Source organism: Xenopus laevis, chromosome 1L (genome assembly GCF_017654675.1).
Source record: "Xenopus laevis strain J_2021 chromosome 1L, Xenopus_laevis_v10.1, whole genome shotgun sequence".
In the NCBI taxonomy this organism is placed as follows: domain Eukaryota; kingdom Metazoa; phylum Chordata; class Amphibia; order Anura; family Pipidae; genus Xenopus; species Xenopus laevis.
In genome coordinates, this window is record NC_054371.1 from 175,249,353 (window position 1) to 175,276,322 (window position 26,970).

General features: G+C 39.5%; 1 protein-coding gene across 2 annotated transcripts; it reads left to right on the plus strand.

The window, feature by feature from the left end:
* The first annotated feature begins 3,939 nt into the window (after positions 1–3,939).
* On the plus strand, positions 3,940–18,948 carry vps37b.L (VPS37B, ESCRT-I subunit L homeolog). 2 transcript variants are annotated; one of them, XM_041561724.1, is made up of 5 exons: positions 3,940–4,174; positions 6,197–6,288; positions 10,617–10,788; positions 14,330–14,412; positions 16,655–18,948. In XM_041561724.1, exons 3-5 carry the CDS (start codon positions 10,644–10,646, stop codon positions 17,138–17,140), a joined length of 714 nt encoding a protein of 237 aa, XP_041417658.1. In that variant the 5' UTR covers positions 3,940–4,174; positions 6,197–6,288; positions 10,617–10,643; the 3' UTR covers positions 17,141–18,948.
* Positions 18,949–26,970: the final 8,022 nt, after the last annotated feature.

The window sequence follows — 26,970 nt, forward strand, 5'->3', positions numbered from 1 at the left end:
ATACGTGACCCATAGTTTTGATCTAACTTGGTATCATGGCATGTTTCTTATCATGCCTTTGGTTTCTCTCTACCCTACAAGCTGTGTATGCTGCAGGATAGGTGTTAATGGAAAATAACTGTATCTTGCCACACCTATTAGCCTGGTGACCAGAGTCCAACACAGAATGCCACATGAAATTCATTCTGTGAACAAACCGGACCGACTGCTTTGTGATGTAATGAACATGTACCCCCTCCCATTTCAGAATGCCCGCAGATCCAATATAAACAGGCACTGCTTATGCATTATTCAAGCATTTTACATTTTCTTAGTTTTGCTTTAGCAAGAAGTAAATGAGTCCACACCAGTACATTCTAGCTTGCTCAATGAGAACCGTATGACTTCATCAGTGTCCTTCCCTTTAGCACATGACCACTTGCTTTGTTTGCATTATACACAGCTGATTTTGTAGCTAACAGGAAAATAAACTTCTTTTTGTGGTGAAATACAACAGCGAGGAAGTGGGGTGCATTGGACAATAAGTGTGGAATGTATGCTCAGAATAGTTAATAATAGTGGATATTTTTGAATAACATTCTAATATGTGGCAGTTGCTGCCTTTTCTGAGGAGGCTAAAGCTGGCTACATGCTGGTCTCTAAACACTATTTCTGACTACATTTTATAAACAACTTCACATGAAGTTCCATAACAAATTATTTGAACTCAGGAAAACTACACCAAATGATGTCCCTGCTAAAGTCACATATTGCGTTACATGGAAATGATTAAACCTGCACAGCCATAGCAATAGGGGCATTATTCAATTATATGGGGTATGATGTAGCCCTATTCTACAGTATGCAACTAATTATCCTGATCTGTCAGATATGTCTGGTTCAAAACTTCCTGATATTTGTCTGTGTGTTTGACATAAACAGACATATTTTACAGATATTTTAGAAATCCAATAGCTACATGAAGCTACAGGGTGTCTTCAATCTTATCACATATAGAAGATAACTGCTACCAGTCCAGGCTACACTTATATACACTAGATAAATTCTAAATAAACTAGTTATTTTCCATAAAATAATTGGATTTTCCTTACATCATCCTGGCCCAATTAGCTAGTTCCTTTTGTGGGACTAGCTATGGAGCCATCACAGCGTGTTGCTAAATAAGGTGGTCTTGCTTTTTAAAACTCTTCAGAAATCAGAACCTTTCATTCCCATCTTTAGAGGGCATTACTTCTCTCCACAACAGTTGTTTTTTTAAAGGGAATTGTTGTAATATCATTGTTGAGGCAGCGCCATTGCAGGCAGCTATTGTAGTTTAGACCAAATAATGATGCATCACGCAAATAAAAATACAGCAAGGGTTGTCCCTGCTTGCAACTAAAGACATGTGTGGAATTATTTGGTCTGGACGTTTGTGGGTTTCCGAAGCCCTCTCGGCCGGGCACCGGGCAATATACGATTTGGAGAGCCAGGGTGTGCAAGCTGGTAGCTATATCTGTAGCTATTGTAGTTTAGACATTTTAGCCTTAACGTCAGTCCAGTCAAGTTTAACAACCGTCCTACCAAGGCTTGGTTGTGGGGTTACAAAAGCCCATGGGAGTCTGCTAAAGTACTACTCATTTCCCCCGTGTATATTTGTATACAAAAACCCTGTTGCTGTGTTTAGAGAACTGTTATTTAGGAGGGGTTGCCCGTCTGGTGGCCTGCAGTCCTCAGTAAGCCCGGGATCTCCATAATACTCTTTGTATGACACCATTAATACTGCTCGATCTCTCAGCCGCACTTGACACTGTAGATCACCCTCTCCTCCTCCAGTCCCTCCATTCGCCTGGCCTTCGTGACACAGCCCTGTCCTGGTTCTCTTCTTACATCACCAATCGTTCCTTCAGTGTCTCCTACAATGGAGTATCATCTTCTCCCCTACCTCTTTCTGTTGGAGTTCCTCAAGGCTCTGTCCTGGGGCCATTACTATTCTCCCTCTATACTTCCTCCCGTGGCAAATTAATCAACTCTTATGGTTTCCTCTACCACCTCTATGCTGACGATACTCAGATCTATCTCTCATCTCCTGATCTCAACCCAGAACGCCTAACTCGCTTCTCCTCCTGCCTGTCTGCTATCTCTACCTGGATGTCGCAACACTACCTTAAATTAAACCTCTCTAAAACTGAAATGGTTCTCTTTCCTCCAACTAACACCAGTAACATCTCGGAAGTATCCATCATAGCTAACAATTCCACTATCACCCCCTCTCCCCAGGCCCAGTGCCTTGGGGTTATCCTAGATTCTGCCCTGTCATTCACTCCTCATATCCAGTCACTTATTAAATCATGTCACTTCCACCTAAGGAACATATCCAAAATATGATCATTTATCACCCAAGATGCTGCCAAAATTCTTATTCACTCTCTCATCATATCGCGTCTAGACTACTGTAACTCTCTTTTAATTGGCCTTCCCCACCAGAGACTGTCACCTCTCCAGTCCATAATGAACACTGCAGCGAGGCTCATACATCTCAGCAACTCCTCTGCCTCGCCATTCTGTCAATCCCTGCACTGGCTTCCGTTACCTTTCAGAATCAAATTCAAATTAATGACACTGACTTCATAACTCTGCCCCACCCTACATCTCTGAGCTCATCTCTATATACTCACCCAACCGCTTACTACGCTCCTCTACTGACCTGCTACTCAACTCTTCTCTCATAACCTCCTCACATGCTTGCATTCAAGACTTTGCAAGGGCTGCCCCCCTCCTCTGGAATGCTCTCCCACGGTCTGTCCGACTTTCTCCCAACCTTTCTGCTTTCAAGAAATCTCTTAAATGCACTTCTTTCAAGAAGCCTACCCTCACTCTGCTTAACTATCAAACGCAACACCACATACAGTACCACATTTCTCACCCACTTAATTCGATCTTGCCCACTCCCACACCTTGTGTCTTATTCCCTTCCCTTTAGACTGTATGCCTATGCATAGGGCCTTCCTCACCTTTTTGTACCTGTATTGATTGTGATGTTTGTTACTCCATATATTCTATGTATGTAATTCATGTGATTTCGTTGTATAATCACATTTACTTTACAGTGCTACTCAAAATGTTGGCGCTATATAAATACATGTTAATAATAATAGATAATTAATCCTGAATTATGTGGCCCCTAGACATGTGGAAGAGCGGATGGTGTATTGACCCACAACATGGGCATGTGTCTTGGGCAGGACATATATAGAGAATTCTGGCAAATGCCAGGGGGGCTACTGTAAGATGCCATAGACAAGTCATGATTAATTGGGTCTGTGGGAGATATTCGGGCCTTTGTGCACTAAAAATGACAGGACCTATTTTGCTTCCTATCTACTCTCTGGAAGCTTATGTTTTGTTTGCATATTGCTCACACACGGTGCAGGAGGGTCTCGTATCCTTTATGTATTGTATGGGGACCTTATATCTGTGAACTATGTTGTGCAATTGACCTTTACTTTCACAGTATGGATGTGCTGATACAAATAATGAGTGAATTACAATATTCCATACAGCAGTAGCAGCAATTGTACAGCTCGGGTTGCTGGGTGATGAAAGTGAAGAACAGCCTCGCTTTACGGACATAGCAGTCGCGCATCACTGACACCATGAATCTTTCATTCAAACTGCCACTTAGAAAAAGCTGAGGTTAATTCCTTGCAAACAGGCCGGCTCCCACAGCAAATAAATGTCACTTACATACGATTATGGGTGTTGACAATGGAAAGAGAATGTTTTTCAATCCAGTGCCAAGATACATACTCGCAAAGCTATGCTGCGCCCTCAGTCACCAGACACTACGTAACGTCACACGGACAGGTGAACAACAGGTTCAACAAGCACGTGATGCGCTGCGACTTAGCACGTCTTGCGCAGCCCCTACTTCCGGCTCTTCCGGTTATGGGCGGGCGTGGGGCGGGGAGTTGGAGGCGACGCCATTCTAGGCGCTGAGTGGTGAGGGGGTGAGGCTGCCAGTTGGGTGACAGGCCGCTAAAGGCGGAGAGCCAGAGTGAGAACTCTTTTCCCCCGGGGTTAGCTGACCATGGCCTTCGATACGACCAAGTTTATGCAGTTGTCACTCACTCAGCTGAACGAGCTGCTGGACGACGAGGAGAAGCTGGGGCAGGTGGTGCAGGAGATGGATGAGGTGGGTGGCGGTAGCGCAACAATAGCACACGGCCCAATGAAACACATAGGGAATGCGGCACACTGACTGGCGGCGCTTCCGCGCTTTGTTGTCCGACTCCTGTGTGAGTAGGGGAGGTCGGGCTCACACGGCACGTTATAATGAACGTAAATCCTTGTACGGGGAAGCCGTGAGTCCCACATTTATCCTCTCAGCTGTTGGTGGGGTCGGCCTGTACAATGCTCCATTGTATGTTGTGGAGCTGGAGCCCAGGCAGGACATATAGGGTCACAGAGGCACAACACAATCGCTCCATTGTTTTACTGAACTGCCTGTCAGCAGAAGGTCTTCCAGCTGCTGTTGGTGTTAAACTTCACCTCTAGTGTTAGTATTACCGGCTTGCTCGCAGTTGTTGTTTAAGGGGTGGTTCACCTTCAAATAACTAATTGTTTTCAGATAATCACCAGAAATAATTACTTTTTATAATGAACTATTTGTGACTGTTTTTCTAATATTGAAGTGTAAAGTTTAATTTTCACCTTCTGAAGCAGCTCGGGGAGGGGGGTCGCCGACCCTGCAAACTGATGTAAATGGATATATTTAGTTGATACATTTCTTATCTTCGTCCCTGCTGAGCAGAATCTCTGGGTTTCATTACAGGCAGCTGTTAGAATTGATACAATAGTTGCTAATACTCCAGAGGTGCTGCTGAGAAATGTATCAACTCAATGTATCAATTTAGAACAGTTTACAGGGTCATCTACCCCCCCCCCTCCCAGAGCTGGTTCAGAAGATGAAAAAAGACACTTGACACTTCAATATTAGACAAACAGTCACACATAGAAAATAGAAAGTAATTGGAAAAAGTCATTATTTCTGGTGATCTATCTGAAAACAACTAGTTGTTTGAAGGTGAACCACCCCTTTAAACTTAGATTTTGGAAAAACAGTAAAAATGTAATAATGGAACGTAATTGAAAAAAAAAGTATAAGGAACAAGGGGTGGGTATGCGATGAGGCACCTCAGCTTTACAGGCACTTTTGTTTCTCTGCTTGGTCTCGACTGTACCCTGACTGCTTTGTGTAGTTGATGGCTTTGCTCAGGGGAATGGAGCTATTATCCTGCTATGTGTGTGCCGTGCCTGATACACCTATTTCCTGCTTGACGTGAGATCATGTGATATTGGGGAGCTGTCATGTGTCCCTGTGTTTGAGTAACATTCCTGTATTTCCTGATCCTGAAAACTGTACCTACTGAAATCATTTCTGGCTATTTAGTCTCTGCTGTGTGACTGTACTCTCTGTAGCACCTGTGTTTTCCTCAGTCACTTAGAACAAGTACTCACCCTTCATACAAACTCTATCTTTTGTCACAGCCTGACTACTAAATTGTGTAAAAGTGCAGTACCATTTTGCGTGTTATGCTCTTGGGAAAAAATACAAAACCACATTTTTGGGCCAAAGTTTCATTGTCTGACATATTCTATAACTCGCATAACAAAATAGAATGTGGAATAATGGTCAAACGCAGGTCTCTGCTGCAATTTTTCAGCGAGTGTTTAATTATAATAATTTTTTACAGTTACAGGCAGCAGTATGTAGGTCTAAAAAGTTTTTTTTTGCAAACAAGCATTACTGAATCCAGATTGTAATTGCTTTAGAGAAAACAATTAGTTGAACTCAGTTAGTTGCATTGCATGACCTGCTATCGTGTGTATTCCTAATGATGTCAGTGTGAAGTACCCTGTACATAGTGTGTGTAGCATCACATTGATACCAGTGAGAAACACAACAGATAATGGGTACAATGATCAACACACTCACTATAGAGTTCAGTCACGGGAGAAGTGTCTGGCCATTAGGGTTGCCACCTGGCCGATATTTTACCGGCCTAGCCGGTAAAAATGATGGCTGATCCCTATGTTATTAATAGGGAAAAAAGTTAAATATATAGGTATTTTTTTCCAGAAAAGGTGGCAACCCTACTGGCCATGGTGTAAATTAGTTGACATTGGATTCATGCCTGCAATCTGACATTTCCAGCTTGACCAATGTAAGACTACACGGATGTTTTTGGTGTGATCCGACGCGCAGCAACAAAGCGCCAGCGTCAAATCGAATGCAACGGAAATACGGTAAGTGAATGCATTGTCTGATGAAGACGTAGGGTTGATCCGCCTCAACTTGACTGTCTGATGCAAACGCTGCACTCTGTGTCTGCATCCGACAGTCGCGTCGCGGTGGATCAACGATGCAACTTCATGCGACATTCCTATCTCTAACCTGATTTCCGTTGCATGCGATTTAACGCTGGCGTTTTGTCACAGCGCGTTGGATTGTGCTGAAAACTTCCATGTAGTCCTACCCAAAGAGCAGTATACACCCTTTTCCAGTTAAGCTTATAGAATAGGACTTGTGGTGAATTGTTTTGTTGATTGTGTATGGTTTTTATTTCTTGTACTAAAAAAAACAATATAGCTTCCACTTTAGTAGTAGTACTCGTCTCAAATCCTTGTTCTGACAAGTCGCTGTTTGGACAATTGAAGCTGTTATAAAGGAAAATCATATCATACTTACTGACATTTCCTTTTCCTGGACTGTAGCATGGCTTGTGGTCTACAAGTATCCATTGTGCCCATGTGAAGGAACACAATCATTCTTTCTCTTTGAACAATTTACCATATCCAAGGGGACAATGGGAGTGAGGTCAGGGCTTCTCCATTGCAATGGCAAAAAATTTAGATTTTTTTTTTTTAAATTAAACCTTATACAAGTCCTACATATTGTTTGTGTTTAGCAAAGATGCATATAGGTGTATTCTCCAATGTTTGCAACAAGCAAGCTGTAAATTTAAATTACACAATTCAACCTTGCATCAAAATTCAACCAAAGTGTGTTATTCACACTCTGGAAACTGTTCTAAATTGTTACATTGCAGAATCTCTGAGTTTCATTAAACTCTGCTGCCAGACTGAAACACCAGAGACAGAAATATTAGACTTCTATTTTGGAAAAACAGTACAAATACAAAATTGGAAGTAGTTGGGGGGGTATTTCTGGTGAACAATCTGAAAACAGCTGAACTGAAATAAAGTGTTTGATAGGTGCTTTAAATGAACCATTTTATTCCTTCTATCAGTAAGTGACTAAGCATTTGAATACATAATGACATCTCTTTTCACAATGGTAAATGGAAATTCAAAGATGATGTCATTTTGGAACTCTTCTTCTAGCCTCTCACCACAGTGTGTATGTGGTATAGTTTTTGCCTTCCCAACATGACATTTAGGGAATATAACACAGGCTTGTGTCTTTCCTATAGTAATTATATTGGCTTGTGACATTGACCAATGGTTATTTTTAAAATTCTTTTAGCCAGCAGTCACACACAAGCATATGGGAAATTTGTTGCTTTTTCCAGATAAAATGAACCTATAGATCCTCTAGTGTCATATGGTTACAACAGCCAGCGTCCTGCAGAAAGGTGTTATTTTGCCATATGCACTGAATTCTGTCCTGTTTTGTTTAAACTGGTTGTTTACCTTCCAAACACTTTTTTCAGTTGAATTGTTTTCAGATTGTTCACCATAAATTAAGACTTTTTTCAAGTACTTTTCATTTTTTACCTTTTTCCAAAATCTAAGTTTAATGTTCATGTCTCTGATGTTTAAAGGGGAACTCCATAAAAACATAACTTAAGCTTTTTGAAAAGTAAACATCATTTCAAGCAACTCTGCAATATAGATCAATTAAAAAATATGCAGCCTTTTCATGATTTTTAATGGTGTGGAACAGTTCCCTAAGCCTAGCCCCCTGCTCTCATGCTGATCTGTCTGACAATTTTGTTGAGCTGGCTGACTACTGTTACTTTGTATCAACAGCCATCTGTCCTCAGCCTGCATCCTCCAAACCCCACAATTCCCTGCACACATTATTTCAATAAGGAACAGAACTTCACAGTGCAATGCATTGTGGGTTATGTAGTTCTTGCATGCTGTTTGTAAGATGTGGAGTAGTTGTTACAATTTGTAAGATCAGTGTTTAGTCTCTCCTTCCCCGCCAGGATTTTAAATGATGCAGAAAGAGAAGAACTGTTAAACTGCTGGATTTCAGCAGAGAAAATGGCATTTATTCATAGAATAATAAGAAATTTATCAACTAAATGTATCAATTTAGATCAGTTTACAGGGTTGGCGACCCCCCCTCCCAGAGTTGCGTTAGAAGGTGAAAAATGACACTTTACACTTCAAAACCAGCCACACACAGAAAGAAATTAGAAAAAGTATTTCTAGAGAACTGTCTGAAACCAATTGAATTTGAAAAAAGTGTTGGAAGGTGAACAACTCCTTTAAGAAATTCTATTTTACTCTATAGCTGTACTACCCTTGTCATGATACTTTGTCAATTTAGCTGGCAGTAAGCAAGGATTTGTGGTTATTAAAGGGTATTTTTCTCAATTATGAAAACTAAACATATGAAATATTAACACAATGGCATGTAAGGCAAGTCCCAAACTGCAGGTTGAGCTGGCAACACCTTAGTAGAAACCATTACAAGGAAAACAATTGTACAATTTATCCTTTATTATTCTTGTTGTAGAAACCGTAGCAGCTGTGTTTTCTTATTTTTAAAAGACAATCCAGTTGAAAGATTGTAGAGGTTGTTCCATTCAGCCAGACCCGGATTGGCAATCTGTAGATTCTGGCAAATGCCAGTGCTGCTGCTGTAAGATGCCATAGACCGTCGCTCTTTATTGCGCTGCTGGGGGCTGTGTTGGTCTCTGTGCAATGAAATGCTAGGGCCTGTTTTGAATCCTAATCCAGAGCTACAGTCATCAGCAGCGGCACAGTGTTGACTGACCGTAAGGTAATGCAGTGTTTGAATACCTACTGTTACTAGAGAGCTTTAAGAAATGACAGCGAAGCCTGGCATTATTATATCTTTAGCAAATATCCTTTTCCTTTCTTTCTAAACACTGCTTATTATAAAGGTACAGTACATTTCATTGTGTGTGGGTGTGAATAAGAAATGTTACATTTCACTGAATTTATTTGCTTGCTTATTGCAAAGCGTTGTTGTCAGTGGCAGTATTAAAGAAGGAAATCACAGGGTGGGGGTTGGCAAATTGTTATGCACCCTAGTGATTCTAGTCACTTACCTTCTACCCCCAGGCTGACACTCCTCTTCTTCAAAATAAATGCATCAGTGCCTCCATTTTCTTTTGTCCTCCCAAGTGTCTCCTGTGTTAAGTCTATTGAGGTATTTGCACAGTACAGAAATCTCAGGAAATGTTCCATATTATGTATGTGCTCATCTAAGCTTGATAGGCAATGTCTGGCACTTGGGAAAATGATGTTGTGTCAGAGTTAAGCAGTAGCTTGGGCTAACGCTTCTCATCCTCAAAAACATACAAGCTCATGGGTATTAGGAAAAACCTGATACCCATGTGGACATTTATCATTCAGGCCAGATGATCTGGACAGGTTAATGTTGGCCACTTACATGTTTTGCATACTGCTGGATTCATAGTAACATAGTAAATTAGGTTAAGAAAAGACACACATACATCAAGTTCAACCTTTTTACACTATTTTAACCTGCTTAACTACTAGTTGATCCAGGGGAAGGCAAAAAAAAAAAACATTGGAAGCCTCTCCAATTTGCCTTTGAGGTAGAAAATATTCCTTCCTGACTCCAAGATGGCAATCAGACCAGTCCCTGGATCAACTTCTACTATGAGCTATCTTCCATAACCCTGTAATCCCTCACTTGCTTAGGAGATCAGTTCAGTGTACAAATAAAAACTGGGTAAATAGATACTGTGCAAAATAAAAAAAATGTTTCTAATATAGTTAGTTAGGCAAAAATGTAATGTATAATGGCTGGAGTGACTGGATGTCTCGCATAATAGCCAGAATAGTACTTCCTGTTTTCAGCTCTCTTGGTTTACACTGACTGGTACCAGGCAGTAACCAATCAGAGGCCACATGGGTCATATCTGTTGCTTTTAAATCTAAGCTGAATGCTGAGGACCAATTGCAAACTCACTGAACAGTTATGTCCCAGGTGGGTCCCCTTCAAGTCGCTGACTAACTCAGTTAGAAAGCTGAAAAGCAGGAAGTAGTGTTCTGGCTATTATGTTAGACATCCAGTTACTCCAGCCTTTATACATTACATTTTTGGTTAACTAACTGTATTAGAAACCTTTTTTTATTTTGCACAGCCTATCTATTTACCCAGTTTTTATTTTCACACTGTACTGTTCCTCTAAAGCTATCTAGTCTATCAAAAGTGCAGTTTAAGGAATTTTTTCTTGTATTTAAGTGTGTTTATGTTATTTTATCTGTTTTGTAGTTAGTAATCCTTTAAGTGAAGGTTAATGTGATTATACTTTGTTATTGGGTTTTGGTCTGTTAATTCCTGGACATAAAACATTGCTAATATTTTTAATTTGCCTTGACAGACTCAAAATGTTCAGTTGAGCAAAGAAATGACACTTGCTGGAAATCGAAGCCTTGCAGAGGAGAACCTGCTATTGCAACCAGATCTGGAAAACTTAAAAGCTACCCTCACACAAAAATACCAGGAGCTGCAAAGTCTCCTAGAATCCCACCAGTTGAAGAAAACAAAACTCGGTGAATACAGATTTTGAAATGATTTTCAAAAATTAGGTTTGATCATGCATTGAGTCTGACACATGGAGTGTCTCTATTAGCCAGCACAATTAATTTGGGAGATGAATGCCATAAACAGTCCCTGCTGGCTTAAAAACACCTGACACTGTATAGACATTAATCCCCAAGACAATGCGAAATTTACCAAAAACCATTATATCGGGCAGTTCCCATTGAAGTTATTCTGAGATGGCAGAGAAAAACTCGCTATGTAGCATTGCTTAAAAATGTATATATGGTATATTTTTGTATATATATGTGTAGGTTTGTTTTGTTTTTTTAACTCCACTACTATATTCATGCCACCCAACTTCATAGACTCGTCCATGACTATTGCCATGTAAATTCAGTAATGAGACCATAATGTAACCTAGCAAATATGTAGGGTATACTTCTCATGTACTATTTCAGAGCTGTCCAATTGGCGGCCCACAGGCCGACCCCCCTTATGCGGCCCTCCACATCAAAGTCTGCCTGCTGTGTCTGCTTACCATTTGTAAGCTTTAAAAGGTATCAGTACTGTATTATACTCAGGGGAGGAGGAGGCATATGGATTTAAGGGTATGTCTTAATATGACTTAACTTTTTTCACATAGCAAAAAAATGTACAACACTTTTTCATTTATATTACTGCCCCCTGTACCTGTACCAGCTGCCATCCATAATACAGCCCCCCTGTACCTGTGCCAGCAGCTATCCATCATACAGCCCCCCCATACTTGTGCCAGCAGCCATCCATCATACTGCCCCCCATACCTGTACCAGCAAGCTCAGCAGCCATCAATCATACAGCCATCATATTGCTCCCAATCTTTACCTGTGCCTGCAGCAGCAGCCAAAAATAAATCTTATCACATCATATTGCCCCCAAGTATTTATGTACCTGTGACAGTGCCCAGCAGCAAACATATGCCCCCTGGCCCAAATCTGTACCTGGCTGTGCCAACAGGAAACTTCACACTTTCACAGTAATAGAAAGAATGTCTTCAGTTCAGTGCAACTGTTCGAGGCTGAGAGCAGCGAGAGTGAGCCACACCAAGCAGGCCACCAGCTCTCTGCCTCTCTCTGACACCCAACACATTAGTGACGTCATTGACGCGTAGATGCACGTCGCGCTGCACCACCTCACAGAAGGAGCTATTACTTGCTGGCAAGAGGGAGAAGGTGAAGGAGGGGGATTCCACCCGACTCAGTGACCATGATTACTGAAAGAAATTATTAAATAGACGCTTGGGGAAAAAAAAAAAAACCCCATTAAAAGTGCACCCCTCAATGATGGCGTCCTAGACAGCCACCTACTCTGCCTACCCCTAGTTCCGGCCCTGATCCCTGCAGTGAGCACCAACCATCTGTTTTTTTGGTGTGCTATTAAAGGAGAAGGAAAGCTACAGAGGCATTTTATTGCCAATAGATTAGCTGCAATAGTGCAAGCTAGAATGCTATATTTATTCTGTAGAATATTTTACCATACCTGAGTAAAAAGCTCTAGAAACTCTGTTTGTTTAGAATAGGAGCTGCAGTATTAATGTGGTGTGACATCACTTCCTGCCTGAGTCTCTCCCTGCTCTGGGCTCAGATTACAGTAGAGAAGGGAGGGGTGGGGGGGGGGGAGAGGAGCAAACTGAGCATGCTCTTGCCCAGGGCAATGAGGTTTAAGCTGAAGGCAGGAAGTCTGATACAGAAGCCCATGTGTACACAATAGAAGGAAAGAAATGTTGTGTTTCTTTTGACGGGGGACTCAGAGCAACATTACTTTGGGGGTTTACTGGTATATTTAGATGGACCTTTCTGATAAGGCTTACTTAGTTTTAACTTTTCCTTCTCCTTTAATGTGGACATGGTCTTGCGGTAACGTGGGTGTGGTCTAAAAACAGGGAGTGACTAACACTGGATTCCATTATCGGCCCTCCACCATGTAGATTAGAAAAATTCCGGCCCTCTGTACCATATAAATTGGACAGCACTGTACTATTTGGTTTCGTATTATTGAACCAGTTATTTTCATTGAAATCCATTTGGGGGATGCATATTGAACCCATCATGTCATTGGAATGCACTAGCATAGTAGAAAACAGATCATTCTTTGTGAAGCTATTAAAAGGAGTCGTTCACCTTTACTTTAACCTTTAGTATGTTATAGAATGTGCAGTTCTTTGTTTTCATTTTATTTCTTATAGTTGCATTATTTGTCTTCCTCTTTCAAGTGTCACTGTCCCTGTCCCCACAGAAAAACAACTATTCCTCACAGGGGGTACAGTTGTGATTTATTGTTACCTTTTATTACTTCTATTTCTGTTTGGCTCCTGTCCTGTTCATATCGAGCTCTCTCATTCAAACCACTGCCTGGTTGCTAGGGTAAATTGGAACATAGACACCAGATAACTGCTGCACAAAAACATATCATTCAAAAGCACAGAAAATAATAAAAATGAAGACCAACTGCAAATAATCTCAGAATGTCCCTGTCTACCTTATACTAAAAGTTAATTTACCCCTTTAGTATCTTAATTGTTTTTCTTTTTACCCTGAGGAGACCTAGTTGTGAGGTGAAAAATATTTGAGAATAGTGAAGGGTGAATATAATTAATTGAGAAAAAAAACAGGATTACAATAGTACTGCAGAGTGCATTTATAATCTCTCTAGGGTGTGCATTAAAAAAAAGTTATTATTATAATAAGATATTATACATTTGATCCTTAACTAGCAACATGATTTGCCTGGGCTCCACATGTACACATTGGGGGACGTGTGTCCTCTTCTGACATCTGTTGTGCATCTGCTTTGGTCTCTCTCTCATGAGGCTGATGGCATGTTAATTATTTTGTTATTATAGTTCACAGAAATCCCGTCAAATAATGTCAGTAATGGAAATGGTCTGACCCAAGAAGCACATGAACTATGAGTATGAGGCAACTCCCAATAAACATAAGGATAATAATATTAATTATAGTTTGTCTGGGATTTTTACCAGAAATTGGCTCCAATTGTAATTGTGAAAACCTTCAGCACTTTTGCCTAACAATGAAAAGAGGAAGAGATTCAATAGGGGTATTAGCGTTTTGTTACTGTGTTTGATCTCTGAAAGAAAATCTAAAAGGTATAACATTTCTGCTATTCCCAAAGAGGATAAATTGAGAGAATTACATTTTTAGTCCAGTGCTGAATCCCACGTTTGCAGTGCTATGGGCTTCAGATGCTTTGGGTTTGATCCCATATTCAGTCTGGGCCATCACAAAAAGATTGAATGAAATAATCTTGTTGCAGCCGCCCTTCTATAGTAACAGTATAAAATCTAGGGCAGCAATCACACCAGCTGACATTTAGGCTAGATCCTGCCATCTACTATGCCTCTCAAAAGGTACCAGCCTTGAAGATGGGCAGCCTATAACTTTATATTATTTGAGAGGTGTGGTTTTTTTTAATTAAATGTTTGAGTTTACAAAACACACACACGGAATTTAAATAAAGATTTTAAAACTTTACAATGTATTCTCTTCACAGATAAGCAGTCTGTCAATTCATCCCTGGAAACACTTTTAGCTCTTCTTCAGGCTGAAGGTGCCAAAATAGAAGAAGAGACAGAGGTAAGAATTAACAAATAAAATAATAATCATAAAAACAAAAAAAAGATCCATTATCTGGAAAACCCTAGGTTCCCAGCATTCTAGATAACAGGTCCCATACCTGTATACTCCTTGTATGTTTCTGTATATGCAGGCTTTGTGTTGGTGGTTGTTAGTCTGTAGTCCTTTTGTGTAGATTATGTATTAAAAAAAAAAATTACAGAGCCTACAATAGAGTGCTGTGTAACTATTTCAGAAAATATTTTATAAAATAAATTAATTGATTATATTTAGAAAGTTTCTGGTTTGCAGAAAATTAATATATTTTTTCATTTTTATGTTTTCCTGAAGGCACATTGCCATATAATAGTTATGTGGTATAATAAATTAAAATAAATTTAAAGTAAAATAGTTTTAAACTGAAATAATCCAGAAATGAAAAATAAAACTATAGCTAAAGACTGCATTGAACTCTGTAATCCCCCCCCCCCCCAAAAACAAACAAACCATTGTTACTTAACTCAGACCCCAGGCTAGGTCTCCTTTTCAGTGGAAAACGCGTTGTCCGGCAGTAATATTCTAGCGAGTGCCACGCTGCAATCTTGCTTCTATATCATTTCAGCAGTGCACATACATTCAGCTCAGTCACAAGGGATCCCTGGGAAAGATGATGGTGTAGAATAGTACATTGACCTCCGTAAAGAGGAGCCCCAACCCAGATTCTTTCATAAGTGGTTATGTCTCTGGGTTGTGCTAACTCATTTACACCCTCCAGTGATTCAGCTTTCCTTCTCCTTTACATCTGTCCAAAACCTATAAAAAATCCTCAATAAAAACTACTCGCATCACTAAAATAAATAAAATAAGTCATCACGCAGTGTAATAAGTGCTCACAATACCTGTTCCACTAGTCACACTGTGCATTGCCATAAAAAAAATAAATCTTTGTGATTAGTGATCTGAATACATAACTGTTTTAGAACAAAAACAACACCTGAGATAGTACATTAGTTAAACAGTGTGTACACTTGAATTTACAAAAGTAGTAGGGGGAGTAATAGTGGCCCTTCAGCATTATTAAGTCGCCTCAAAATAACATAACTTTTTTTTATTTTTTGTTGTGTTGTAATACATGACTTCTTAGTTTACTATTTTGTGTCCAGTACTTTTTAAGTATGCAGTGTTGCGTTAGTGTTTATTTGCAATGCATATTTAACTTTATATACTTTACCTTTTTAAATGTGCGTTGAGTACTATGGCGGTAGTGGATTGATTACGGAACAATGATATTTACTCCCATAATCTAAATATTACATTCACAATTGTCTTTCAGATTGGTTAAAGGGGTTGCTCACCTTTAAATTAATTGTAGTGTGATGTAGAGAGTGATGGTCTGAGACAATTTTCAATTGGTTTTAATTTTTTATTTGTGGTTTTTGATTTATTCAGCACCTCTCCAGTTTGCAATTTCAGCAATCCGGTTGCTAGTGTCCAGCTTACCCTAGCGACCATACATTGATTTGAATATGAGACTGGAATATGAATAGGGTAGGCCTGAATAGAAAGCAATAACAGTAATTTAGTAGCTTTACAGAGCATTTGTGTTTAGATGGGTTCAGTGACCCCCATTTGAAAGCTGAAAAGAGTCAAATAATTGAAAAATGATTAAAAGAAAAACAAAGGACCAATTAAAACGTTGTTTAGAAGTGGCCATTCAATAACCTATAAAAGTTAACTTAATTATGAACCACACCTTTAACAACTGATACACTTGCTTTACTATACTCCCTACTATACCTGTGCTACCAGAATACTTAATTTGTATACTTTACTGTCAACAGTTCTTTATGAAATTTCAGTATGGCTGATATATTTAAGCATTATCAATCTTTTTGCTTTATTCATCAACATTTGGAATTTTTAGCCTTCAGTACTCATAAATCATAAACCAGACTAATGAAGGTTTAGCAATGTCAAATACTATAGAAGGCTATGGATAATTTTTACTTTTGTTTTTTCAGGTGGATTCAATAAACATTACTCTTAATCAAATCCACTTTGCTGGAAGCACAAACATGATTTTCAGGAATAAAGTTGAAATTTTGAGTGATTTGTTCCTGTGATAGCAAGCTTGTTTGTTGTTGTCATTAGTATTAATAAACGGACACAAAACAATTAAGGAGAAATGTCTATTGGCATTCTGATAGATACAATTATATATAACTATATAGTACACATTGTATTTTTTTTTTTTTTTTTACAGAATATGGCAGAGAATTTTCTTGATGGAGGCATCCAGCTGGAGAACTTCACTGATGAGTATTTGAACAAGCGCAAATTGGCCCATCTGCGACGTGTGAAAATTGAAAAACTTCAGGAGATGGTAATGAAGGGGCAAAGGCTTCCCCAAGTATCTGTGCTGCCACAAACCCACCCATTGGAATCAAACCAAGCACCTCAAGCTTCCTATCCAGCAAACATTACACCCAGAAGACCAGTGCCACCCCCACCCCAAGCACCTAGCCAACCTGGACTATATCCAATGCCATATGCAATGGCTGCTCAGCCAGCCCCTGGGCTCCCTTATGCACCATCTCCGTGCCCACCTCTTCCTTCTCGTCATGGCTATCAGCCTTCCAATCAGATGCCTCAGCCTGGTTATCCAGCTCCCTTCACACAACAGTATCCTCCTGCTCTCCCTCAAAGACCTCCTCGCCTTCCTCCTATGCCAGGCTTCATTGCACAGTGAAATATAACGTGTGCCTCACTGGAAGATTGGTGCTCCGTTTCACGCCTCCTCTTTTACTCACTTATCTGGATGTGTTGAAAAGTTGCTCATATTGTAATGTGCAGCTGCTACCCCAAAACACTTTCCCGTACTTTTGTTTTTTTCCTTTAAAACCTATTTAGAGACCTTGGTGGATAAACGAATCCTTTTGTAGGGGGTATTTTGGGAGAATCTGCATTAGTCAAGTTAGGCAGCGAGGCTGCAATTACAAAGTTATTTCCTTCACGTGGACTTTTGCACCACCGTGTTGTTAGTTGTCTGTGCTGAACTGCAGTGAAAATGAAAAATGTTACACTCCAGCCATTGATAACATTAAAGTCACTCGCCAGGGCAGGAGATTTAAGAACAAAAGTGCTTTGCCATCCATCTCAGGTGTCCGACATTCTTTAGCAAACGGACTTCCATCATGAGGTCTAAGAAATGTGCTGAACAGTGAAGCGTTTGCACTGTTTATTTTCTATTGGTTCTTCTTACACAATGGTGTCTAAAATATGATGATCCAAAAATATCTGGCAGTAATGTTCCTTTCTAAAGAAAACATTAACAGAATTATTCAGGGATAGGCGTGTGTCAGAAATAAGGAATTTGCAAATTGAGTGCCGATCAAGCGGATGCAATTTGTGTGTGTGTGAGAGTGTTGTATACTTATGCACATGGCTTCACTGTGCCTTACACTGACTTATTCCTGAAGCAACAAATGTATATCCTATGAAAGTGCCCCTTATTTTGCTGTCCACTGCAAGTAAGGGCTTCTGTTTCACAGACCTTTTACTGAACCAACCTAGTTTATTTGTTGAGTACATTTCTTTCAAAGGGTTTTGAAAAACACCATATAAAACTTAATTTTTCTTACTTTGAAATCTTATTTAGAAAAGAAACAATACTACCATTTAGGTACAGGCAGTAGTTAAATACTTACATACGTTTTTTGTTTTTTATTAATATATATTTTATTAGCTGGTTCATGCCACACACTGAGATTAAAGTGCCAGATTCAAGTTTGGGAGAGGTGAGTTCCAGTTGAGTTAAAGCCATATTTGTGAATTCTGTAAGCCTGAAATCCAGATCACTACTTGGTTTAAGGCATGAGAAGGCAAGAAAGGAAGTTTCTTGGTAAATATCAAGGGGTGTGTTTTTGCACTACTGGTGCACTTTAGTGCATAACTGCAAAGAGAAAACATTTGTGTTTGTTAAATGTAAACTATTTTATATTTTAAAAGCAATTGTATTCCTACAGGGCATTTTTTACTCTTATCATATCATGCTATTGTGAAGAAACTCTGCTGGTTGCTTTTAAAGTATATACATGTTCCTTTGTTGAATACGTTTCTAGAGTTTTTCCCGTAATGTTGCCTTTTTTTTTTTATAGTCCAATATCCTAAACCGTGTGGGTGGTGTATATGCAACTGACGTTTGCCAGCCATTTTATATAATTAACATTTCTATTCTAATGTCACAGAACCCAACGGATTAAAGAGAGCACAGTTAGTGTAGTGCTGCAATGATGTACTCCTGGAAACAGTCTCTATTTTTAAAGAAACATATTTTCCCACTTAGTGACCTTAAAAAAACAACAACCCATTTTACTACCCATTTATGCATTTACTGAACACCAAAAATGTGTGGTGCCCTAACAGAGAATCCCAGAGCATGTTCTAGCTCGCATTGCTCCATGCAGACACTACACTGTCAATAGCACGTGTTGTATAGCAAAAGTAAAATGCAGTTGTAAATTTACCCAGTTTTTCTTCAATAAATCTTGAAAAATGTTTTGTATTATCCATAGAATATTGTATATTGTGTAAACCTACTTGAATACAAAATTCCACAACCACAATTACAGGGGGTATAACATGGATTGTAGCTTGAGAAACTGAATCTGTAGAGATCTACACAATACAGGTATGGGACCTGTTATCCAGAAAACCCCAGGTGCCAAGCATTCTGGGTAACAGATCTTTTCCATCATTTGGATCTTTGTACATTAAAGGGGTTAACTTTAAGTATAATACAGAGAGCGATAGTCTGATACAATTTGCAATTGGATTTTATTTGAGGTTTTTGAGTTCCTTCACTTTTTATTCAGCAGCTCTCCAGTTTGCTTTTTCAGCAATCTGGTTGCTAGGGTCAAAATTACCCTAGTAACTATGCATTGATTTGAAGGGGCTGGAGTATGAATGAGAGTTACTGACTAGAAAGAGGAGTAATAAAAAGTAGCAACAAATGTGTAACCTTACAGCGCATTTGTTTTTTAGATAGGTCAGAGACTCCCCATGTGAAAGCTGGAAAGAGTCAGAAGAAGGCTAATAATTCAAAACCCAGAAAAAATGAAAACCAATTGTAAAATTGCTTAGAATTGGCCATTCTATAAACCTACTAAAAGTTAACTTTAAGGTGAACCTCCCCTTTAAGTCTAATAGAAAATCATGTAATCATTAACACCACGACAATAAGGATGAATTAAATCTTGGTTTGGAACAACTGCAAGATACTGTTTTATTATTACAGAGAAAAAGGAAATAAAACTTTTAAAGTTTGGATAAAATGGAGTCTATGGGAAACGGCCTTTCTGTAATTTGGAGCTTTCTGGATAATGGATCCCATACTTGTACTGTGATATAACAGATCTGTATGTAGACATGGAGTTCACTGTCCCAGGAGACTTTCCACACAGCATGTTCTTCCGGTTTCCAATGCATCCCCTGTGCTGCAAGTGGATGACAGAATGACTTTGCCAGTAAATCCGGGGTGTCCTGCAATGAATTAGAATATTGCTGCTCTGCTGTAATGTACCCGTGGAGTGTTGCTCAGGGTAGCAGGTTTATGATGGCTGCCTTACTGACACCCTTTACTGATTTTACTGTTTCACCTTTATACAAATGATTGTAACACTGATTCCATTGATTGTGGGACTCCATGCATTCTGCAGCATTGCTTGCACAGACAACATCTGCAGGAATGAGACCTCTGAAGTATAAAGATAAGCCGAAGGAAGAGTGGGTACTACTGAGAGCACTAAAGCTTTATGTGGGATCTTCTGCTCCATCGCTGTTGCACACAGTCTACACCAAGTGAAGCAAAGATCCACTGCTATCACTGTAGCTTATTTATCCGATGAACAGCAGTAATATATGTATTAGGGTATCCATGCTGAGGTGAATGGAACCTCAGTGCTGGTCCTCTCCTCCACCAAGCCAATGTTTGTTACACTTATCACTTGCATCTGCTGTTTCTCTCTTTATTAGTGCACCTCTTATTTAAAGTGGACCTGTCACCCACACACAACAATCTGTATAATAAGTCATTTAAATTAAATATGAAATCCAATTTCTATTTTTTTATTGAAGCATTCATAGCTGTTGTAAGCTCATTTAAACATTTCAGCTGTCAATCAAATATTGTCTGCCCCCTCATCTATGCCCTGAGCATGAAGGTGGGGCAGACAATTACTTTCACTTTCCATTCAGCACATCCTAGATGTCACTGCTCTCCCCACATTCCCCATTTTCTTTACCATTTAATTGTGTAGCCAGGGCATGGGGGGTGGACATCAGGTCCCCATTCTGGTGCACAAACAAGACTGAGATGATGCTTGCTGTAATTTTGAAATCCCAGACTGAAGGAAGAAATATTCAAATAATTTATACTGTGTAAATAAAGTTAATTTTGCTTGACTAATGTGATAAAATAGGATTTTGAATAATGTTTTTGGGTGACCGGTCCCCTTTAAAAGCAACCATTGCTAGAGAAATTGATCCCTCTAACAGCTATCACATTCTTATGCCTATTGTGTCTAACCCAACATAGTGTAGAGAGGATAGCCTGTAAGTTAACATGGCCACACATTGGCAGATATAGCTGCCCATGTGGTTTCTCCAAACCAAGTTGGCAGCTTATTGGCCTTTGTACAGGCTCATACACAAGGGGGGTTGTGGGAGCACCCGCATTGCTAAGTAAAAATATATAGAAGTATAAGGGAAGTGCTACTGGCATATCCAAATGGGTCAGTGCACATTCCCTGGGCCCCTGTCTAAGTAATTCAGTAGATATGCAAATGCATGTGTTAACAAAGACAGGGGTTTTTAGTTGCAAAGTTATGATCATAAAGTTGAAAAGCCACCATACCACGTCAAGGTAAACCCCATATGGCGGTCCCTAACTTGTTTACCTACCAGTCATAGTATTGAGGATCCTGTGTCTCTCTGCATAATAGAATTAGTAAAGTAAAAAGTAAAAGTCTGCTGAACCTTGGTTTCTGGAGGGCTAAATCCTCCCCCGCTGCTGAATTGCAGTTTTTAAGAGAGAGTGATTGCCCAAACCAACGCCCATTTTTGACAAAAATGTATAAATATGGTGCAGTTAAAAGCATAGGGCCACTATTAATTAATAGGGGTGGGTATGGGGGGTGCTACAAGCCACAAGAAGCTTAGCCAGGGGCCCAGGGAATGTGCACTGACCCATTTGGATATGCCAGTAGCACTTCCCTTATACTTCTATATATTTTTACTTAGCAATGCGGGTGCTCCCACAACCCCCCTTGTGTATTTGCTTTGTACAGGCTCTCCTGACTAAAGGCTAAAGTCACACACTGCTTTCTGGTTCTTGTATGAGTACAACAATGCCACTGAGAATCCTCTGTATATTCTCCATTGGCCACAACAGAGTGTGGAAACTAGAATATAGACAGCATGGTAGTCTGATCCTTGACATGCAGCACTTAAATATGGTGATACTGGAAGCAAAGTGATTATAGCAACAAAATATAATGTACTAGGAGCACATGTTACTATTTATCTAAACTTTGCCATTTGATATAAACTACATGGGCCACAGCTCTGTGATGATTGATGTAGGATAAACACTTGAGAGAAGAAACTCCATACACAATGAGACTGAAGGCTTCTAATGGCTGTGACCAAATGTCACCAGTCACTTCAGTCAGGTGCTTTTTCCAATTTGCTTTGTTCTCGGGTGATTCAGAAGACACCAGTATAGTGTGCAGCCAGAGGTTGGTCACATGATATTTTTACTAAATAGTCCACTAATGGCTTTATGGCTTGCATTTTCATCTTAGGCCATTGTTTCTGAAAGGAAAAGTAACACTACTATTAATTTAAACATCCATTCTATGTCCCTTTAACAATATCCCTACCCTGCACAATGTTTTTATTTTAAATACTTTATGCAAAAATACCTTAATAAAGGTCCTCTTGCTGCTATACCAAAAAAGCAATAAGTCAACATGAGCTTTGCCAGACTGTAAATAATTTTTAGTGCTACTTTTCCTTTAAGTGCATACTGAGTTTGACTATAACTAAACCAGGCCATCAAAAGGGGTTGACAATACTTGTATTTTATCTCAATTTCAATACTTGTAGCCATGCAAGTGGCTGTGCTGTGTTCACTTATTATTTCCCCACAGTGGAGGCTATATGCCATAGTAATACCTCTTACATTAGTATATTCAGTACACATACATACTGTTAATCAGCCCATTGGGGTACAAGTTTGGTAGGACCAAGAATATCGCATTTAAAGGGATGTCTCAGACTGAACCAAGAGCTAAAATCTATATTCTCTTCCAGATCCAATATCTAATCTGTTGCAGTTGTGCTGCTAAATAACAGAGTGGAAGAGCTCATATGATTGTGGGCTGTTGCCGCAAGACATCAGTGGTATATGACAACTAGGACATTTTCCTGCCCAAATGAAGGCTTTAGTTCTAGGATCTAAAAGTTCAGTTCTGCTCCTAATCATCCCCTCTCCTCTAGACAATGAGCAAAAGTGGAGAATGAATGGGCATCACAGTATAATCAACCCAGGGGCCTCAGACAACAACATACACATGTAAACCTCTTGTCTACTGTTGTCCAGAAACCAAGGCAGTTGCTGTGAAGCATCACCTTCCCTATCTCCTGATCTTGCAGGTCTGGTGTTAATATGTTGCTTAATATCCATTTGACACATCACAAGGCCCCTACATGCTGAACAGTCTGCTGCTTGCCTGGTGCTAGGGTTCGGCATGTGGTGGAACAAGTGGACAGATTATTGGGAGGGGCTGGGAAGACCCAGCAATCTTCGTACATATAGGTACCAATGACAAAGTTAGAGGAGGTGGTGAAGTCCTCAAGAACGATTTTAAAAAACTAGGTGTAAAGTTGAGGGCGCGGACTTCCAAAGTAATTTTCTCAGAGATGTTACCTGTGCCACGAGCAATGCTAAGAAGACAGCGGGAGCGTAGGGAGATTAATGCGTGGCTGAGAGATTGGTGTAGGGAGGAGGGTTTTGGGAGAACTGGGCTGATTTCTCAGTCAGGTACTCTCAGGCTCTTTGCTAGGGATGGGCTGCACCTCAATGATGATGGAGCAGCTGTTTTGGGAGAGAAGATGGCTAGACGTTTGGAGGAGATTTTAAACTAGGCGTGGGGGGGTTCAGTAAAAGATTCAGTGGAAAACAGGTTAGATGAGATAGTAAGCAAAGAAAGGGAAAATGGAGGAGGACATTTGGCTGGGGTACTGTTAAGGATAGGGAGGACCACATGTCATATACATTTAATACTGGTACCATATTGAAAATGTTTGCAAATGCAAGGAATCTGACTGGTAAAATGGGAGAGCTGGAGGTGCTGGAGTGAAAATATGACATGATTTGTGTTGCCGAAACGTGGCTGAATGAGTCACATGACTGGGCAGTAAATATCAGTGGCTATACTTTGTATCGGAGGGACAGAGGCAATAGAAAGGGAGGAGGGGTATGTCTGTATGTTAGGCAGGATTTAAAAGCTCATATAAAGGAGGAGGTTATGTTAGAAAATGAGGGGGCAGAAGTCATATGGGTGGAGTTCTTCACCAATTGTAAAGAGTCCAGCAAATTAATTGTAGGAATATGCTATAGACCCCCTAATGTAAGTGAGGAGGAGGAAGCTAAGCACCTGATGCAAATAGAAAAGGCTGCTAGTTTGGGTAAAGTAATGATAATGGGGGATTTTAATTACCCAGATATTGACTGGAGCAACAGTACTGCCAGATCAGTTAGTGGGCAAATATACACATACAATTACTCACATGCGACTGGTCTACTTGAGACTTGCAGAAAGTGATAGATCAAAGGGAGGTATATTGGATCTTCACATTGAAAACACGCCTCCCACAGGGGTTGAATAGTGATTGGGAGGTCTCATGCTTTCTTTAAATAAAATTGAATTAAATTAAGTATACCTGGTCAAAAACATTTACCAATCTGGATTCCGACTATTGTATAAATTTTGTTTAAATATTCCCATAAATACATAGTGAAATTATAGCCTGAAAACAAACCAAAAGTGTAATATGCTAATTTTAAAGGGTGTATTGTTTTAATTGTATTTACTATATAAGGCAGAGAGCTAGGACTAGACTCCACCTCTGATGAAGTGCCAAAGAGAGGCACGAAACGCATCAGGTGACTAGACACGTCATGGTTTAGTTGAACAGTTCCAGGAGAATGCCTGTTTGTGTTTTTAAAGATGCTTGGAAATAAAGACATTTTTTTATCTTAACACTACCCGTGATTATTACGGCTCCTGTCTACCTACTTGTTTTAGATCAGTTAGTGGGAACAAGTTTATAAACTTATTGCACGACAAATTTTATGGCACAGGTTGTTGAGGAGCCTACCAGAAAAAATGCTATTCTTGATTTAGTGATCTGAAATGATCCAGAACTTATAGCAAATGTGCAAGTCATTGAACCCCTGGGTAATAGTGACCATAATGTTATATCATTTAATGTCTGGTGCAAAAAACAAATATATACTGGGGCAACAAAACCATGAATTTTGGAAAAGCTAATTTTAGTGCCTTGAGGGCTGCCCTACAGAGTATTGATTGGGGCATTAAGTTTTCAGCTAAAAACACAGAACAGAAATGGTTGTCCTTTAAATTAAATTATTACTGTTCTCAATTTATTCCCTTAAGGACTAAACGTAGAAGCTCTAAGAATCATCCTGTGTGGCTTAATACAGAAGGAAAGAAGTTAATTGGAAAGAAGAGAAAGGCATTTAAAAACTACAAATCTGTTGGAACAGAAGCTGCATTTAATGAATATAAACACTGTAATAAATGTTGTAAATCAGTAATCCGGAAGGCAAAGAAAGAAAATGAAGAGTTAATTGCGGTAGAGGTGAAAACTAACCCTAAAAAGTTTTTTAAATATATTAATAGTAAAAAGATGCAGGTTGAGAGTGTTGCTCCATTAATTAATGGTACCAGTATGGTTGTAACAGATACAGAAAAGTCAAATGTGCTAAATCAGTTCTTTTCTTCAGTGTATACAATAGAGGAGTCTGAGTTCCCAGGCTCACTTTATAGCTGCACTAATGGCTCAGCTCAATCTAGTCAGTGGCTGACTCAGGATATGATTCATAAAGCTTTAATACAAATTAATGTAAACAAGGCTCCAGGGCCTGATGTCATACACCCCCGGGTTCTAAGAGAGCTTAGTTCAGTTTTAAACCAGCCCCTATTTCGGATGTTCTCAGATTCGCTTTCATCTGGTATGGTGCCTATGGATTGGAGAAAAGCTGATGTTATCCTAATATTTAGAAAAGGGATTACGATCTCAGCCTGGCAATTATAAGACAGTAAATTTGACATCTGTGGTGGGCAAATTATTTGAAGGCTTGTTAAGGGATCACATTCAAAATGTTGTCCTAGTGAATGGCATTATGAGCAACAATCAGCATGGTTTTATGAAGTATAGGTCATGTCAGACGAATTTGATTGCTTTTTATGATGAGGTAAGTAAGATGCTGGAGAGTGGGGGGCAGTAGATGTGATCTATTTGGATTTTGCCAAAGCGTTTGATACTGTGCCCCACAAACGACTGCTTTCTAAACTAAGGTCTGTTGGGCTTAATGAAGTCGTTTGCACATGGATAGGAAAGATAGGAAAGAAAAGAGGTTCCACCTAAATATTCGGAAGGGTTTTTTTTTTTTTTTTACAGTGACAGCTGTGAAGATGTGGAATTCTCTCCCTGAATCAGTTGTACAGGCTGATACATTAGACAGCTTTAAGGGGTTGGATAGCTTTTAGCAAGTGCGGGAATACAGGGTTATGGGAGATAACTCATAGTACAAGTTGATCCAGGGACTAGTCCGATTGCCATTTTGGGTCAGGAAGGAATTTTTTCCCCCTCTGAGGCAAATTGGAGAGGCTTCAGATCAACTGGCAGTTTGGCAGATTAAAAAAAAAAAAAAAGGTTGAACTTAATGGACGTGTGTCTTTTTTCAACCTTACTTACTATGTTACATTGATTTTATTAGCATGTATGTGATGTTTTTGCCATGTCTGTGGTTAATGTGATACTTTTTTTTACTCTACAGTGATCTTTTTGGCATCTACACTCTACTAAGCCTGAATGCCTGAAAACAAGAATTTATAAGAATAAAGAAAACATTTAAATAAACAAACCAAGTACAAAAGTGCTTTTAAATTTAGGATCACATGATTTTTGTATCTAATAAAACAAATTAAGACAGTTTACATCATTTTATTGCTCGTCTGCCATTAATAGAAGATACAAAACAACACATTCTTCCTAAAAGACAAATACTAAACCTTGATAAACGTGTATTTTACATGGCACTTTAATGCCTTAAAGCTGCACCCACACAAAACTACAGCAAAGACACAGAACAAAATGAAGACTTTCTCAGCTTTCCCTGGAAGAAAAGAATTCCCAAAAGTAGAGCTTGTGATGAATGGCTGTGAATGAAAAGGACAGGAATTTATTTGAGGCAGATATTCTCATGTT

Excerpts from the sequence above, each read along its gene's own strand:
- vps37b.L (XM_041561724.1), top strand. The coding sequence starts at position 10,644 with ATGACACTTGCTGGAAATCGAAGCCTTGCAGAGGAGAACCTGCTATTG. Across the intron at positions 10,789-14,329 it reads GTTGAAGAAAACAAAACTCG|ATAAGCAGTCTGTCAATTCA; the intron begins GTGAATACAGAT and ends TTCTCTTCACAG. Across the intron at positions 14,413-16,654 it reads AAATAGAAGAAGAGACAGAG|AATATGGCAGAGAATTTTCT; the intron begins GTAAGAATTAAC and ends TTTTTTTTACAG.